We start from the raw sequence: 17,695 nt of genomic DNA, 5'->3' as shown, positions 1-17,695 counted from the left end.
CAAGTATGCAGCAGCTCAGGCTTACTTGGCTCCAGGGCTCTGTGCCTTAGATAGCTGAGGAAACTTCTGATGAGCCTCTGTTCCAATAAACTGGAATGCAAACTCACCTCCATCTCAGAGCCTCAGTGACCTCAGCCAGCCCCTTCCTCACTTCCCTGGGTCACAATGACTTCCAGGCACAAGGATGCAAAGCAGGTTTTTGTCTTTTCTCTTGAGTGCCAACAGGTCAAATATGTAGGCTTTGACATCACTAATTACCCTCTCTTTGAACTCTCCCAAGGACAGTTTTAAAGAAAAGACACAAGATTGCTAGTACATCCATATGGGATAAGGAGGAAAGCAGCAAGGATCCAAGGCCAGCAGTGTGGCCGGGCAGTGTCACGTCCCTGCCGCCCTGTGACAGGGCACAGAGCTGCAGGGCCCCAGAGCCTGCAGGCCTGGAGCTGCCACACGGATGGACCTGGTTCCCTTCCCGGGCGCCCAGAGGGGAACCTGAGGGCAGGTGTCCACCCCGAGGGTGCACCCAGAGCCCCGGGCAGGGATGGAGTCACTGGCTGCTCTCTGGGGACAAGACCCTCCCTGCAGGTGACACTGCCTTGTCCTCTCCCTGTGGGACAGGGACCTCCAGGGTCTATGACCAGCCTCCTTCCGTCAGCATCCAGGTGCTGTGTCAGAGCCAGAGGGGTCAAGGCTTTCCAGAACCATAGCATCCTTTAGGTTGCAAAAGCCTTCTAAGGTCATCGAGCCCAGCTGCTGCCCCAGCACTGCCAAGCCCCCACCCAAATCAGGTCCCTAAACACCACATCTTGCCATGCTTCAAATGTCTCCAGCAATGGGGACTGCCCTGGGCAGCCCGCTCCTATGCCTGACCACCCTTTCAGTGAAGAAATTGATCCTCAAAGCAAATCTAAGCCTTCCCTGCTGCAACTTGAGGCCATTTCCTTTTGCCATGCCACTTCTTACTGGGGAGATCTGGGTACTTAAACCTTACCTGCTCATTCCCTAGGAGGTCTCTGGCTTGGCTGGATGAGAGGAGAAACACTCCCAGCACAGGAACGGCAGCTCAGCAGGTCCCACACCGAGGCAGGGGAGCAGCTGTCCTCACCAGAGCTCGCATATCAGTTCTCAGAGATTGGCTCTGCTTTTCCTCCCGGGCAGATCTCTGCTCAGTGCTTCAGAATTGGCTGTTTGGAGCAGGGGGAAAAAACAGGTTAGCCAAGTTTTTTATCCAGACTTATTGGATGTCTTTGCCTGCTTTGCCTCTTCCTGACTTCCTCCTGCTAAGAAAACAGCTGCCTTTGGACTTCTAGGGGGAACTGTCACGTAATGCTTGAAAAGGAACTACAGAAAAGTGCCTCATTTTTAAAGACTCAGCCAAGAAGACAGATAACTGCAGCTTCTCCATCCCCACTGCCTGCAGAGCTGGCAGGCACCAGGCCAGCTCTTGTCATTCATCCTTCAAGCTGTTCCCAAATCTGCTGGAAGAACTGAAGGCTGCTTTGGCGTTCCATTGCTCTGCTTCTCCCAAAAATGATCTTTCAGTGCTGTTACCCCTCCTTGGGAAGGGCCTTTCTGTCTTACACACTCGGGTACACAAGGCTACACGAAGCTGCAGCAGCCTCTGCTCCAGGTGAGAAGGGCTTTCTTCCTCCTCTGGCACCTGGCTGGCACAGGTTGCTCACAGATGCTGGGGCTGCCCCATCCCTGGAAGTGTTCAAGGCCCACTGGTGCTCTGGGATGAGGCTCAGAGCAACCTGGTCCATGGAACCATGTCCCTGCCCATGGCAGCAGGCTTGGAATGAAGTGATCTTTAGAGCCCCTTCCAACCTGAATTATTCCATGATTCTATGAACTCAAAAAACTCAGGGAATAAATCTGTAAAGGTCACTAAATACATAAAAGCATATCCCCATCAGCAAATTATTGAATGAAAAGTATATCTACAAACAGGGAGAAGTATTCTATGTATTTGCTCTTGCTACCTTGCAGGTGTAATTTTAGCTATCGCTTCAAGTTTTAAAATATTTTCTTTTGAAATAATACGCAGTGTTCAAATTTTAGCATTTTTACACTATTGCAGAACTAAAAATTGCTGACAGTCAGGCCGTGTCATTCTTTATGGGGCAGAGCCATCATGACAGAATTTCTGGGACAGAAATTTTACAGGATGTCACTGCACAGACAGCACCAAATTCCATATCAGTTTGCAGTTCAGCTCCTCCACATCAGAAAGCTAAACTAGGACAAGTGAAGCCTCGGGATTCCCGAATGGCAAGGCACTAAGAGACACACCTTAATAATATCATCACAATTTCCACATCAGGTAAGGGCATGGGTGGCGCAGGGCGCGGATCCCTTCCTCTCCCATGCTAGAAGCCCTGCAGGCCACAGTAGATGCTCAGGGTCTGTGTATGGGAGTTTTGAAACCAAAGATGCTTAATTCTGCTAGTGAAGGCTAATGGAGGCTCTTTAAATAATAAACAGGTTTGTACAAGTGCAGGCAGTCTCTATCTCCACGCTGAGCCAGCTGCAGGCCAATGGCCACAGCCAACGGTGCCTTGGCTCTGGGCCGGCTCCTTGTCACACCTTCTCCACCAGGCAAAGCGGCACCAATTCCCTGGGCTGACTGAAACAGTCCCTGGCACCCCTGGCCAGGCTTTATGCCCTCAACATCCCTTCTTCTGGAATCCCAAGGCACACTGTACGACAGCTTTTAGGCAGTGTGAGTGCACCTTAGGGACAGCACAGTCACGGGTCCTGCCATTCTCAGCTCTGCTCGGGGAGGGGTCACACCCCACGCACTCCTCCTTTGAGCAGGACGCTTTAAAGCCCTGTCAGCAGCAGCAGCAGCAGCAGCCAGGATTCCTAGACCCTTCCTGCCCTGGTGAGCACCAGCTCCTGGCCGTGCCATCCAACGGGCTGGGGGTGATCGGCCACCAGCCAAGGATTTCACTCCACGGCAATGGCACCTCGCAGATTAGACTGGGGCCCGATGACACGCAGCTGAGAATGCCCGTGGCCAACAGCAGCCTCTGTGGCTCCAGGCTGCTTGCAAGGCAGAAGGGATTGCCCTGTCCCACCATGCTATGTGCTCTTACCTGCTACAGAATGCAGAGACACAGAGTCTTGAAGAGGAGGAAAGGATTTTGAACACTCCTGCTAGGAAGAAAAGATATCTGAGGGAAAAGGAAATGATATCCAATGCCGCTGAAAATCCCATAGGAGTGGGCTGCAGAAATGCTTTTATGTGTGTGACAGTTTGAGAAAGAAATAAGTGCTGAGGCTGCAGGCTCTGATATCGACAGCGAGCTCCTGGATCCTCCAGGACAAAGCCACCTCTCCCTGCTGCTCCCGTGTTGGTCTGCCTGTGGAGCAGGGAGGGAAGGAGAGGCACACAGGTTAACACAGTGGCAGTGCACAAGCTGCCAGGTGTCACCCATCTGACCTGCACCAAAGAGGAAATCTTATTTTTCCAAACTTCCCATCAACAATTTCCCAAACAGACGAATACTCCCCTTGGAGGCTGCTGTGCCCTGTGCACTAGGGAGCCTGGCATGATGCCCTCCAGGTCATATCTTACATAAAGAGTTCTTTTTCTCCTGCACAAGGCTCTATATTCTACTTTGACAGATATAGAAATATCTATAGAAACTACAGATATTCACTAAGCGACCTTAAATCATAACAGCCAGGCCTCTGTATGACTTTGCTTAACTCCTGCTGAGCTCAGGCCATCTCCCCATTCCTCAGGCATCAGAAACCACTGAAATTCCCATGTTTTCCTGGGGGCTGCCTGCTTGCAGCTGCCCTCCTCTCACCAACAGGGCCACCTGCCAGGCTCCCCAGTGCACAGGGCACAGCAGCCTCAAAGGGGAGTATTCGTCTGTTTGAGAGGTGATTGAAAGCCTGGGGAAAAAAAAGCTGAGCGACACTGTGGCTCTGAAGGCGCAAGAATCATTACCCTGGAGATGTGCAGCTCACCTGGTTCATGCTGGACACGCTCTCTGGTCGCTTCACCTGAGTGTTCAGTTGGAGAGATCCATTTCCATGTGCTGGGCTGGGTCCATCTCCGTCCCTGCTGTGAGAAGGTGTTCGGGGGAATGCCACTGCCTGCTCAGCAGAGGCTTCACACACTCTGCCAGCAGCAGGGGCAGCCTTTGAGGCCACACCAGCCTGGCAGAGACTGAGTGAGCCATTCTGACAGTGTTAACAGCACCACTGATGAATCCTCATCCTGAACCCCAAATTTCACCAGAGCAGTTCTTCCCCAATTTTCTGCTAACAGCTGTACACTGCAGCTCCTCTGCTGTTTCCCAGCTGCAGATGTGTGCCAGCACAGGAATATCAGTGTATTTTTTTCCTCCACATCTGTCTGATAATGTTGCCTGTAATGCTGACATTTTCATGACTATTAAGTCATCCATGCTAAAATGAAATAAACCCTCTACTTTGAAGCACTAAATTCTCTACTGTCATGAACAAAAATTCTGCCAATTTTTTTCTGTGAGAAAAAGGTTACCACTGTTGCTGCTGGGGTGCTGCTTGCATTATGGTAATTACGGGTCGTTGCTGTTAATAGTTGTGTTTGTATCAGTAAAAGCCCTAGCTGGGGCGAGTTACTGGCCCTTCTCTGAGACAGTGAAGGGTGGGGACATCCCGAACAGTGAGGAGAAGAGGCTTGAGGGGAGGGATATGCAAATTAACTCCAAGGACCAGCATGCCATGAGAAGCTACTGCTTCTAACTTGCTAAAAAAAGACCCCAAAAACAATGAGCCACCTAAGAGTTGAGAGATTGGAGTGATGTCTGGACGTCAGGAAAGGAGTGCTGAGCCTGCAGAGATGCTGAACACCTTCATAGTCCTTCTCACCCTGAGCAGGAGTCGTCCCGAAACCGGGAGCAGACAGAACGAGGCAGCGAACAGTAACAACAGAGGGTCACGATGCCCCAAAGGCTCCCACGAGGACTGGACCCCTCAGCTCTGCCTTCAGTGGACAAAGCTGCGCATATCCTCCTCCTCCTCCTCCTCCTCCTCGCCCTGGGAGAGACGACGGGAAGCTGCAGACCTGTCCAAGCTGCCCAATCCTGAGCTGATCACTTATAATAAAGGCATTAAAAGGAGACAAAGTCTCCTCCCCTGTTTATTTCAGTGGACACAAAGGATGCAGAATTTAGGGACCGTAAGGACATCTGCTAGAACTGCCAAGATAAAGAAAACAGTCATAAAGCCAACTCAGCAAATATGCTGAGATGAGCACCAGCTGGGTGAAAAAGAGTGTGATGTTTGCAGGCAATGGGACTTTGGCACCCAAATTATCCTGGGCCTGGCCATGGGATGGTTCTGGTCACCAGAACTCAGGAAAAGACGGCGCAGTGCAAGTGCTGGGTGTTGTGCTTCATAGAACCCAGATGCAAAAGCTGGGAAGACTCTGCTGGATTCTTGTGTGGTCTCTACCCCTACTGTGAAAAATGCCAATCACTTGTTTTAAAATTTTAAAAGTTTAATAGTAATAAATTTGTTATAAAATTAGTAATGAAAATTAGAGAAAAAAGAATGTGGACAATTAGAGGTAGGACAAAAAATGACAATAAAAATGCACAGAATTAGAGATGTCTGGGTGCTCTGCTCTGCCTCAGAACACATTTTGCTAACAAAGGATTAACCCTTAAAAGTAATAGCCTGTTGCATATTCATATATCTCATACATGATGCCAAAATTCTTTTCAAACAATGGGTGTTTTCTTGTTCTTGTCAACCCCTCCCTCACCTTATAAATCAATTGTCTTGGTCCCTCAAAGTCTGGTTCTTCCGGATAAGGAGGCAATATTTCTTTTCTCAGAGTTTTGGTGTCTTGCTACTGTTATCTCTCCTTGAGCTATTTAGAAAAAGTATCTTACATCACAGAGTTTGTGTAGCCCAAAACTATATTCACCACACTACTTTAAAAGATTAGGGTAGCACTACAAAAAAAGGATTAATACAACATAACTTTCCAACATAACACATATAGTATTAATATTAATATTTGCGAAAAGCCAATCATATAATATGCATTTTTCACACCTTCTCTGCTCCTTCTTCTTCTCAAAATATATTGTAAGCCTGATAAAAAAACTAGTTAGAGCCATGCTCAGTGCCTTATTCTGAAAACTTACAGCTGACTTACAGGTTTAGTACCTTACATAGCAGGTTTGAGGCCCTGGAACTGGAGGGACAGACAAGTGATGAAGTGGGCCAAAGTCCTTCTGGAATAGACGGGCACCTAGGGCAAGTCAGACAACACCATGCATGGTGACCACCTCTGTTCCAAGGGAAGGCAGGGTGCTTGCAGGCCTTCCCAAAAGCATCTCAAGGGAAGGTTTCCATCTCCCCTGCCCTGTTTTCTTCACTTCAGCTGAATCTTTCTCTCACTGAAAGACAGGAAGCTCAGGCGTGTTGGGACAATACTGTGAGCATTGGCAGAGGTGAACAGTCAGGAATCCAGAGGCTTGTGCAACTCTCTTCCATAGAGTTGTACATTTCCTTGTTGTATATTTCCAATAAAGCAGAGCCTAAATGGCAAGTCAGCGACTGGGGAAATACAGCACTGAGACAATAAAGGTGTAACATGCCTTGTTTTGAGAGGGTCAAGTAAGACAACAAACATTCAAACAACAAATACTGAGAAGATGAAGAAGAAAAATGAATTTTTCTAAGGCTTTCTAATGTTTATTTTCTTCTCTGTGCCTTTTGAAGATTGCCTATATCCTATTTTCATTGTTTTCTTTTTTCCTGTCTTGAGAATGAATTTTGCATTCTGCATATTTTAAGTCAGACATAAGAAAAGTTCCATATTGTTTGGCAATCATGAAAAGGTAAGTTTACAGGTCATATTCATTACCTTTGATGACTGGATCAGACTCAATTTTAAATACCCTTGTATGTCATGCTCATATGCAAAGATGCTAGATTGATCTTGGAAGGGCATTAAACCACAAAACAAGTACTTCAAAACCTCTGGACGTGGCTGCCGTGGTGAGTTTCCTGAGGTGTCACAGCCCCAGCCCCGCTCCATGGCCGGTTTCCCTGAGGTGTCACAGTCCCAGCCCTGCTCCATGGCTGGTTTCCCTGAGGGCTGACAGCCCCAGTTCCACTCCATGGCCGATTTCCCTGAGGTGTCACAGCCCCTGCCCTGCTTCCCAGAGATCCCATTGATTGTTCTAGAAGCCATGGATCTGGATTTCCAGGAGCATGTTTGCAAAGACACGAAAGAGAAAAATTGTCAAGAATTGTTTGTGCTTCTCTTCCTGAGTTTTTTCCAATGTATTTTCTAGTAGGAAAGCATGGACCAAACTGGCAAAGTTCCTATAATGTAGGAAAAGCATCCTCCTGTATTTGACTTGAGTTGAGGACAGTTGCAAGCTCTCCTGTCAAATGTACGCAGAAAATTTTCAGTAAATTTTCTGTCTTTCCGCTGAGTCAGTATAAAAGATGACGTTTCTCAGAAGCTTAATACTAATTTTTCCATTTATATGAAATGTCAAAGTTGTTAGTTCATAGGATGACAGGATAACTGAGGTCTGGAGGCAGCTGTGGTGGTGTCCAGGTTTATCTCCTGTACCAATGGGGATCGGCAGCAGCATCAAATCAGGTTCATCTTAGTTTTCTGCAGACAGGTCTTGAGGAAAACATCAGTTCACCTAGAGCAGGGTTTGAATCCCTGCAGTGCAGTTGACTCCGCACGGGCTCTCTGGGCCACCGCCTGCCAGGGGCAGGAGCAGAGATTTCCCTTGGCCAGGGCCGGAGCCCTGGCATGGCAATGCCTGAACAGCACCTCCCTGCCTACAGTGCCACCCTGGATGGCTGCCCCAGGGCCTGGCATTTGACCCTGCACTTGCTGCAGGAGTCCCGGCCCTGCTTCCACCCTGAGCAAACGCTCGGACCCATCTCAGAAGCTCGGTGCCCGAGGGGGCCGCCACAAGTGGTTGCCAGGGACCTGGGGCCATGGCTGCCCCGATTTTGGGTACACGGTGCCGATGTCAGAGTGGCCATTGTGACCTGTGCGAGGAAGGCCACAAAAGGGAACGCGGGGCTCAAGCCGAGTGTCAGTGCGACCTGACAACGGGAGGAGAAGGTAGGGCAGGGACGTGGCTGCTCAGGGACCAGAAGGGCCCCACACCTTGGGGCTCTGGCCCTGTGCGGCAGGCTCACCTGCCTCTCCCTTCCCAGAATCACAGAATCAGCGGAGGAACAGCCAGAGGACACTGCGGTGTTCCTCAAGGCGACGACGGGAGGAGAAACAGACAGGAGCAGGGCTCACGCAGGGCTGAGCAGGGAGTAGAGCCTCGTGGCTCTGGGCCTGCTCTGCAAACTCCCCCCCCCCTTCTCTCTCCCACAGACAGAGAGGAACAGCTCCTCGAAGTGACCACGTCAGTCGAGGAGATAGACTCAGCGTAGACAGCCGCCATGTCTGACAGCAAGCAGGAGGGCCCTGGTGCCAGGGAGCCAGGTGAGGGCAAAGCAGCCCTCTGACAGCCTGGCCCAGGGCCTCTTGTGGCAGCAGGCAGCATGGGGATCAGAGCAGAGGCAGGGGGAGGCAGGAGCTGCTCGGCCATGCCGGGGCCGGGAGCCTCCTTCCTGCCCAAGTGGGGCCCAGCTGGGCCAGGAGGCAGCTCCTGGGACAGCCGTGCCCACAATGGCCCCTGCTCTGCAAGGCCTCCAGCCCTGCCCATCAGCCAGGCAGGGACAGAGCAGCCTTGGGGCCGATGCTGCTGCAGGCTCAGAGCCCCGCAGAGCTGCTCATGCCCGGTGCCATTGGCTCTGTCCCCTGCAGCCTGCATGCTGTGTCGCCGTGCCGAGGCTGACCCGGACATGTGCGGTGCCAAACTGCAGAAGGGTGGGCTCTGTGCCCACGCGTTCTGCATGGTGAGTGGCTCCGGGCGCTCCCTCCACCTTTGCAATGGGCAGCTCCTGCCGCTCTCTCCTCATCAGCTTCTCCCCTTGGCTGCAGTTCTTCGCCACTCTACTATTTCATCCAGAGACGGACCGCGGGGGACTCATGGACTTTCTCCCTCGAGATCTCCTAATTGCAGTGCGGCGGGCGGCACAGAAGGTGAGAGCCTGACAAGAGCAGGGAGATTTGTGCCTGGCGAGGTTTGCCAGAGCTTAGCCCAGGCAGCAGGAAAGAAAGGCCGGCCCAACAGCCGGGACAAAGTCTGGCCCCCAGCAGCTCTGGCACAGAGGCCCTGGCACAGGAGCCTCCCTCCTCCAGCTGGCGGCTCTGTGGGCTGGGAGCCAGCAGCGGCCACGTCCTGCGCCTTGCCCGGAGCCCTGGGGCTGCCCGGGGAGGCCTCGAGGCTGCTGCTGCTGCTGCTGATGGGGCTGCTTGGCTCTTTCCAGATCTGCGGCATCTGCGGCCAGAGTGGGGCAACCATCATGTGCTGCATGGAGGACTGTGACAGATGGTTCCATCTGCCCTGTGCCAAGGAGGCTGGCTGTGTCAATCAATATATTACCCCGTTCAGGTACCGCCTCTCCCCTTCTGGTCATCACTGGTGAAAGATCCAGCATTTCTCACTTTGCCTATCCCTTTGCCCCCAGCTCCTTCTGCCCTGAGCACCGTCCAGAGCAGGAGGTGGAGGCGACTCCTGAGCCGGACACCGTTTGTCCCATCTGCATGGAGCCTGTGGAGGACAGAAAGACCTTCACAACCCTGGTGTGCCCAACGTGCAAAAGGGCCTGGTTCCACAGGGACTGCATCCAGGTAGGAGCCCTCCCCTCAGCCCCGGGGCACAGCAGGTGCTCAGCAGCAGCGGCAGCAGGGCCTCGCTCACCCTGCCTGTGTTTGCCCTGCAGGGACAGGCCTTGCGCGCTGGTCTTTTATGCTTCCAATGCCCCCTGTGCAGAGACAGTGAGGCATTTCTTGCCGAAATGTTCATCTTGGGGATCCGAATCCCCATCAGGTTGGTGTCCTTCTGCCTGGCCCACCAGCCAGGAGGGTGCAAGTGCTGTGCTGTGCCAGGCCCTTCCCCAGGAGCCCTGGCCCTGCCCTGTCCTGTGAGGCTGGGCTTCAGCTTCACACCCAACTTGGAAAAGCACTGGAGAAAGAGCTGGGACACCCTGGACCTCCGTGAGGGAGAGCAGCAGAAATTCATCATCTCTTCCTTTCTCCATCAGAGTGCCAACATGGGAGGACAACGATGCCTTCGCAGATCTAGACATGAGGCACAGCCAGTGCAACGCCAGGGATTGCCTTTACCCTGGAGGCAGGGAGGAGGCAGAGGAACAGGGGTAAGTTGGGAAGCTGCACCTGGGGCTCTGCAGGGAACCTGTGTCTCGGCAAGGGCTCAAAGCGGGAAGAACCAGAAGCGCTTGGCCGGACAACCACGTGCTGGTACACTTTGTTGTCAGTGCTATGAGCCTGTTTGCCTCCCCAGGCCCTGGGAATTGCTCCTGTGCTCCTCCTGTGCTGCTGAGGGCACTCACAGGCGCTGCTCTGGCCTGAGAAGCAGCACAGACATATGGGAGTGTGACACCTGTGCTGGGCTCGGAACATGTATGAGTCAAATTCCCCGGTGTCCCTGGGCTGGGGACAGTGCCCAGGCTGGGCTTGGCAGAGCACAGCATCCACTGCTGGAGGGCTGGGGGCACTGCTCTGGCCTGGCCTGGCCTGGGCCTGGGTGATCTTTGACATTCCTGCTTGCCCTTACAGCCTCCAGGGATGAGTCAGAGCTCAATGGCCCCAGGCCAGCCAGACAGTCAGGACTGCAATCTGCTCATGGCTTGTCAGAATCTGAGGCCATCAGCCCCAGCTCCCACACCCCTGTGCCATTGGTGCTGGTTTCCCCGCCTCCATCTCCAGAGACGGGCAGCCACAGCAGGCCCCAACATGCAGCATGGCAGCAGGCGCTGCCATCTTCCTCACTGGACACCAGCAGCATCAGCAGATCAAGGTCAACATGCAGCAGGTCCCCTGACCCTGAGGACAGGGTCTATTCCAGATGTGCTGGGCCTGGCCGCAGGCAAAGCCGCTCTCGCCGGCAAAGTCGCGCCCAGAGTCCACCTGTCCGCTCCAGGAGTCGCCATGACAGAAATAGTGGGACAAGGCCAAGGGCTGAAAGGCCCAGGCGAAGGGAGACACCATCACGGACATCCCCCAGACGCAGGTGCTCCTGCCAGCAAGGCTGGGCCCAGAGTCCACCTGTCCGCTCCAGGAGTCGCTGTGACAGGAGCAGTGGGACAGGGCCACGGGCTGAGAGGCCCAGGCGAAGGGAGACACCATCACGGACATCTCCCAGACGCAGGTGCTCCCGCCAGCAAGGCTGGGCCCAGAGTCCACCTGTCCGCTCCAGGAGTCGCTGTGACAGGAGCAGTGGGACAGGGCCACGGGCTGAGAGGCCCAGGCGAAGGGAGACACCATCACGGACATCTCCCAGACGCAGGTGCTCCCGCCAGCAAGGCTGGGCCCAGAGTCCACCTGTCCGCTCCAGGAGTCGCTGTGACAGGAGCAGTGGGACAGGGCCAAGGGCTGAGAGGCCCAGGCGAAGGGAGACATGGTCAGGGCCATCCCCCAGACGCAGGTGCTCCCGTCAGCAAGGCTGGGCCCAGAGTCCACCTGTCCGGTCCAGGAGTCACCGTGGCAGCAGCAGCAGGACAAGGCCAAGGGCTGAGAGGCCCAGGCGAAGGGACACATCATCGGGGATGCCCCCCAGACGCAGGTGCTCCCGCCAGCAGCACTGGGCCTCGACTCAAAGTGTGCGGTCCAGGAGTTGCCAGGACAGGAGCAGGAGGACAGCAGCAAGTGCCGAGAGGCCCAGGCGTAGGGGGACATGATCGGGGATATCCTGCAGGAGCAGCCACTCCCACCAGCGACGTCGGACCTCAACTGGGACCTCCAACAGCAGCATGTAGCACCGTCATCTTTTCTTTCTGGGCCATGTGTTCTTTGCCAGAAGTGAAGGTGAGAATGGTCGGTGCAGGGACCCTGAGATGTGCAGCTCTGTGAGCAAACCATATTAGCTCTTGGTGTTTCTACTGGCAGGAAGAAGTCTGTGCTAAATACCTTGATTTCTGTGTAACTGTGTATTCAGTGAAAAGTCACTTAAGGATGTGGCTAATTAAAAAGGACTCTTGCTCCTGCCTTTAGACTCCAACCTCAGATGTTTCCCCACTGCTTACCCTTGATAATGAACCACTCCTTAATGGGCTTGGATATGCTTAGGGAGACATTCAGAGCAAGGTGGCTCATAGGGAAGCTGCATCTGAAAAGGACGTGTGCTGTGTTGCTATCCTTGAACAATCTCATTTCAGTAAAGCCAAAAAAAGAAGAAAGAGAGTGAGACACTGCCTCAAGAGTCTGAAGACAACTTTTACAATATTGCTGCGGATTTGAAAGAGGTCTTTCGAAGAACAAACCAGAATAGACGGTATATTTCCTCCGTCTATTCTGGTTTGTTCTTTGAAAGACCTTTAAAGAACAAAGCAGAATAGATTGAGGAAGTACACTGGCACAAAGAGGATGCACAGGACTCTGCCCCAGATGACCATCTGGGACCTTTGCCTGAGAACGACGCAGCTCAGGAGACGACTTCTTTCAAGTTTGCCGTCTTTGGAGGCACAGAGGAGTTGGGCATCAAAGAAGGTAACAGCAGAACCCTTCTAACAGTGCCGTTGCTAAGGAAGAGCTTCTGGCAGGCACTGTAGGGCAATATGGTGTAAAGAAGGTCAGGATCTAGGGGATTTTCAGCAGCAGAAGTCAGTAATTAGGCAGAAGCATTTTGATCTTCATTTCTGCTTGCCAGGGCTGTGGTAGATTAATGAGAGGTCCCTCATGCTTGCATCTCAGGAATTCCGAAAGGCATGCTTTGAGAAGGCATTGGGGTTTTTGCTGAGTGGTGAAAAAGCTTGTTCTCATGCCCTGAATTCCTCAAAGAGGGAAAAAGGTGACACACCAGTCATATCAAGTCTCATAGAACCCAACAAGGTTTTTAAGGAAATGTGCGTTAATGTACAGGGAGGAGCAAAGTCCGAGAGCTGACCCCAAGATCCATGAACATTCTGTTTGTTACTGAATTCTACTCTTGGACCTTTAGAAAAAGGAAAAGGAATGACACATGATCATTGGGGTGTCCTAACCTTAGATAAAATGAGGCTGTCTGAAATGAAGATGAAACAACATTAACTCGAGTCCCAGTCATGTAGGAGAGAAAAGAAACCATGTGAAGTTATCCAAAATATTAAAAAACCCAATGCAACAGCACAAAGCAACGAGTCCCCCACACTTGTGCTGAACTGAGAAGGTATTCAGTGTCTTCTGAATGCAATGACAAATGTTTAAGAATACATAAGGGATCCCTGGAACAAAGTAGAAAATACTGGAGCAGAGATGTAGCTTAGAAAATCTGGCAGGGGCAGATTCTGTCCTTCCTAAATCTGCCTTCTCCACTGTAAATATTTCACTTGAAAGGAGGAATTTTTCCTGACCAGTAGAGGAATAATCTGGTTTTGGCTTTTTTTCTCTATTGGTGCTGCCATTGCAGCGTCTTACGCACTTGGGACAATAAAGCCGGTAAAAGCCACATGGCAAAAGGATCCACGTTTCCAGGACAGCAGTTCTGAGGGTGACGATGAGCCTGAGATGTCAGAAATTGAACAGGACCAAGAAATGCAAGTTCCATTTCTCTTTGTTGTCTACTTGGCTGTAGTAGTTGGATGCTGTGGGAATATTAATAGCAGCACTCAGGGAATGGGAAACTGACATTGCACACCTCTGAGCAATGAAAGTCATCTTGGAAAACCGTTCATGCTGCACAGAGTCAAAACTCCCAGCAGCCCATTGGATGTGAATGTGAATATGGAAAGAAAGAGTAGAGCACAAGAAATTAACTGGGTCATTTTGGTTTGACCAACTCCAAACTGAATTTGGCCAAAAGCCAAAGACACAGTCAGTTTTCTCTTTAAAAGAGGGTTTTGTAAAATAAAAAGCTCCATTCAGTTCCTAGGGAATAAAGCTTTTCAATGTATGCCATTTCTCTGAAGTACTACAGGTTTTTAACTTGTGTTCATGGAATTTGAAAGTACAATTTAGGATGCTCAAATCACTTTGTCCTTTTCTAGGTTGCTTTCTTTACCACGCACAGAAAGTGCTAGAGTTTTTTTTTCTTCTCCAAAGATGATGAACGCCTAAGAGGTATGACAGAATTTCTTCACCCTCTTTTGTATTTTTTTCCTTTTCAACCCTTCCTGTAAATCAGTGAGGAGGAAAAAATGCTGCCTAGTTATCAAAGTTTTCTAGTGAAAATTTGCCACCCTCACTTGTGATCCAAGTTGTGGCAGAATCCCGTGAGAAAGTCCGGGCAAAATAAAGGTCAAGCAGATTTCTGGCTTTCTTTTCTTTCAGACAATTACCGAATAGGAATCTGGAATTTTAGAGTTTACCAAAGTCTTAATCACTTGACAGGTTATGTAGACATTTTGGATCCTTTCAGGTATTTAAATAATCATTATCTTTTTCCTCTCTTTCTGGTGTTACCATTAGAAATGATGAGTGTTCTTGTCAGCCACATATGTCCCTGTGGTTCTTTGTCCTAATGAATCTGGGGCTTTCTCTTCAGAATCCAGTGAATTTTGTATTTAGAAACAAAGAAAACAACATCCAAAGGAAACATGCACAGTCCCCAAAACCTGCACAGGCCACCAAAGCAATTGCTGGTTAGATTTTGTAGAACAGAGTCTTAAGCTTAAAGGATGTGCCTTCCACGAGACTGATTCAATAACTCTGCTGAAATGCACTGCTGTGTTCACACAGTTACCGGCCTGCAATCTTCCAGGCAGCCTGATTTACAGGGTGTGTTGAAATGGAGAGCTCAGGCCTCAGCAGGCCTCAGTTCTGGGGGAAGATGTGGGGTGCTGGTGCTGAGCTTCTAATGCAACAGCTGCAATTTCAGTGCAATTCAGATTGCAGCATGTTGAGGAAAAGTGCTGCTGCCTTTGATTGTTCTTAGCACACCAGGCTGCAGTAGGGAACATTTCTTCTGGAGCCAAGGTGTGGTGGGGGCAGGAGAACAGGAAGGATGTGAATTGATTTCTGATTTTAGTGCTGTGGTGGTCAAGATTGTTAGAAGCAGCAGCACAATCACAAGTGTTTAAGGCTATTAATTGGATGTTTCTTTTGTGCAGAGGGTCCACAGTTACTTTGTAGATTAGTAGAAGTCAGTGAAGAAAAAGAGGGTTAGGAAGACAGATGTAGATTATTGCTTGAGGTGAGTATGGAACATCTGTTCCCTGGTAAGTCTAGGTGAAAGCTGAGCATGGGGAGGGATTGCAGGTATGAATGTGCATGCAAAATTAAGTCAGGACCTCGAGAAGAGCTTTAAATTTGTAATAAACAGGGAAGAGAAGTTTTTTAGTGTAGCGGTGTGTATAACATCATGTTGTGTGATCCAGTCAGGTAAACCACTACATCTTTGTATGTTACAGGAGCAGCTACTTAAGTGTATGTAAGGATAGTGAATGTAGAGACTTCTCCTCATAGTGGATTCAGGAACTTCTCTGAAGAATTTGTTAGATTTTCATTATTTTCTGGAACGCCAAAGGAAGCATTAGGATACCCTATAGGAAGTGCAAGCAAACCAATAAAGTTTTTACTGCTTAGAAGTGAGTCACGTATTTTCATTGAAGGAGTTGCCAAACAAGGTTACTTTCAAAATGCTTTCAAAGGTCTAACAAGGATCAATATCAGCAAACCCTGTTAGGCCATATTTGGGAGCTGGGGCTGAGGCTCTTGTGTCTTGGGGAGCCAAGGGATGGCTCCAGGCCTGAGTGTGCGGCCAGGCTGGGGCCATTGAGCTGCAGCCCATCCCTGGTGGATGCAAGGGCAAGCAGGAATGCCAAGGGACCCCAGGGCTGGGCCAGGCCAGGCCAGAGCAGTGCCCCCAGCCCTCCAGGAGCAGATGGGCTCTGACAAGCCCAGCCTGGGCACTGTCCTCAGCCCAGGGACAGGCGGGTGCTTGGCCCTAGGGCTGGGCCCAGAGCAGCAGAGCTGTCACAGCCCCAGCTGGTTCTGGTCTGCGTGAGGCCTGAGCAGGGCCCGTGGGTGCCCTGGGCAGTGCAGGAGCAGCACAGGAGCAGTTGCCAGGACCTGGGGAGGCACAGGGCTCAGCCTCGGCACGGCGACACAGCATGCAGGCTGCAGGGGACAGAGCCAATGGCACCGGGCATGAGCAGCTCTGCGGGGCTCTGAGCCTGCAGCAGCATCGGCCCCAAGGCTGCTCTGTCCCTGCCTGGCTGATGGGCAGGGCTGGAGGCCTTGCAGAGCAGGGGCCATTGTGGGCACGGCTGTCCCAGGAGCTGCCTCCTGGCCCAGCTGGGCCCCACTTGGGCAGGAAGGAGGCTCCCGGCCCCGGCATGGCCGAGCAGCTCCTGCCTCCCCCTGCCTCTGCTCTGATCCCCATGCTGCCTGCTGCCACAAGAGGCCCTGGGCCAGGCTGTCAGAGGGCTGCTTTGCCCTCACCTGGCTCCCTGGCACCAGGGCCCTCCTGCTTGCTGTCTCACAGGGCAGCTTTCTGTGCTGAGTCTCTGTCCTCGAGTGACGTGGTCACTTCGAGGTGCTGATCCTCTCTGTCTATGGGAGAAAGAAGAGGGGGGGGTGGGGGAGTTTGCAGAGCAGGCCCAGAGCCATGAGGCCTCTATTCCCTGCTTAGCCCTGCCTGAGCCCTGCTCCTGCCCGGCTTCTGCTCCCATCATTGCACTGGGGAACACTGCAGTGTCCTCTGGCTGTTCCTGCGCTGATTGTGGGGAGACGCAGGTGCGCCTGCTGTACAAGCCCAGAGCCTCGAGGTTTGTTTCATGTTTTAACCTGCATGGATCTCCTTTTAGGATAGGTGGACAAGAAGGAGCAGGCTGCCTAGGTTGCTTCAATTTCTTCCACAAAAAGCAATGTGTTTGTACCAGCTACCAGTAGAAAACACCAGTTTTCCAACAGCCCATTACTAAAAATTCGCCTTTCCATGGAACCAGCATGATCGCATCAGGGATTAGCATCCATTGGCAGAACAATGACTTCTTTTACTAACTACTTACTATAGAACTACTAAAAAATGCAACACTACTTTTATTAAGTGATGGCTTTCCATGGAATCTAAGCACTCAACTCTCTTTATTTGGGGTATTTGAGGGACAACTGTAACAAATCCCATTAATAAATTCATAGCACTGGACAAAGGAATACCTGACTGCTTTTTAAGACTTTAATGTACCAGCAAAATGACACAGCTGAACTTTTCTATTGTCAAAACTTTTAGAAGGTTTTTTCACCCTCATGTTTCTTATTGTTATGTTTGCCCAATTATCACATCAAAAAAACCCCCAAACAATATTTAAGGTAGCAGCAATTTTAATTAAATAGTTTAGAAAATATATAAATAAGGGATAATTTGGTTCCAATAATAGCTCATAAGCAAAAACAACTGCGGGGTACGGAGAGCAGAGTTCAATGACTCTTGCCACTTCACATATAAGCTTGCCAAGTGAAAATCACCCCTTATATGCCATGTGTCAATACCATCTCCTTCTATTTTCGGTTTGTCACTTTTCTGTCTCCACCCTCATTACCACCTTTACCATGCATGCACCACCACTCGGTTTGGTGGTCGCACAAGTCTTTGGGGGTCATCACTGATGAAGGCCCTGTAGTCTTCTTCGTTGTCCTTTAATTCAC

General features: G+C 51.0%; 1 protein-coding gene across 1 annotated transcript; it reads left to right on the top strand.

The window, feature by feature from the left end:
• The first annotated feature begins 8,445 nt into the window (after positions 1-8,445).
• On the top strand, positions 8,446-10,955 carry LOC128938385 (PHD finger protein 7-like). Its single transcript, XM_054278568.1, has 10 exons — positions 8,446-8,488; positions 8,813-8,904; positions 8,990-9,091; positions 9,379-9,503; positions 9,580-9,742; positions 9,835-9,941; positions 10,156-10,269; positions 10,416-10,534; positions 10,691-10,736; positions 10,841-10,955. The coding sequence occupies exons 1-10, from the start codon at positions 8,446-8,448 to the stop codon at positions 10,953-10,955; spliced, it is 1,026 nt and encodes a 341-aa protein (XP_054134543.1).
• The last annotated feature ends 6,740 nt before the right edge of the window (positions 10,956-17,695 follow it).

The sequence above is a fragment of the Melozone crissalis genome, unplaced genomic scaffold (assembly GCF_028551555.1).
Source record: "Melozone crissalis strain CALT ecotype California unplaced genomic scaffold, PUWL_Pcris_2 ptg000026l_1, whole genome shotgun sequence".
NCBI lineage: Eukaryota > Metazoa > Chordata > Aves > Passeriformes > Passerellidae > Melozone > Melozone crissalis.
Note: the sequence above shows the minus strand (reverse complement) of the source record. Positions and strands in the feature narration are given on the sequence as shown.

What these genes read in the sequence shown, in the direction of transcription:
- LOC128938385 (XM_054278568.1), top strand. Translation starts at nt 8,446, where the DNA reads ATGTCTGACAGCAAGCAGGAGGGCCCTGGTGCCAGGGAGCCAG. An exon ending in GAGGAGGCAGAGGAACAGGG is followed by an intron (nt 10,270 to 10,415) that starts GTAAGTTGGGAA and finishes TTGCCTCCCCAG; the next exon opens with GCCCTGGGAATTGCTCCTGT. An exon ending in GGCCCCAGGCCAGCCAGACA is followed by an intron (nt 10,737 to 10,840) that starts GTCAGGACTGCA and finishes CTCCATCTCCAG; the next exon opens with AGACGGGCAGCCACAGCAGG.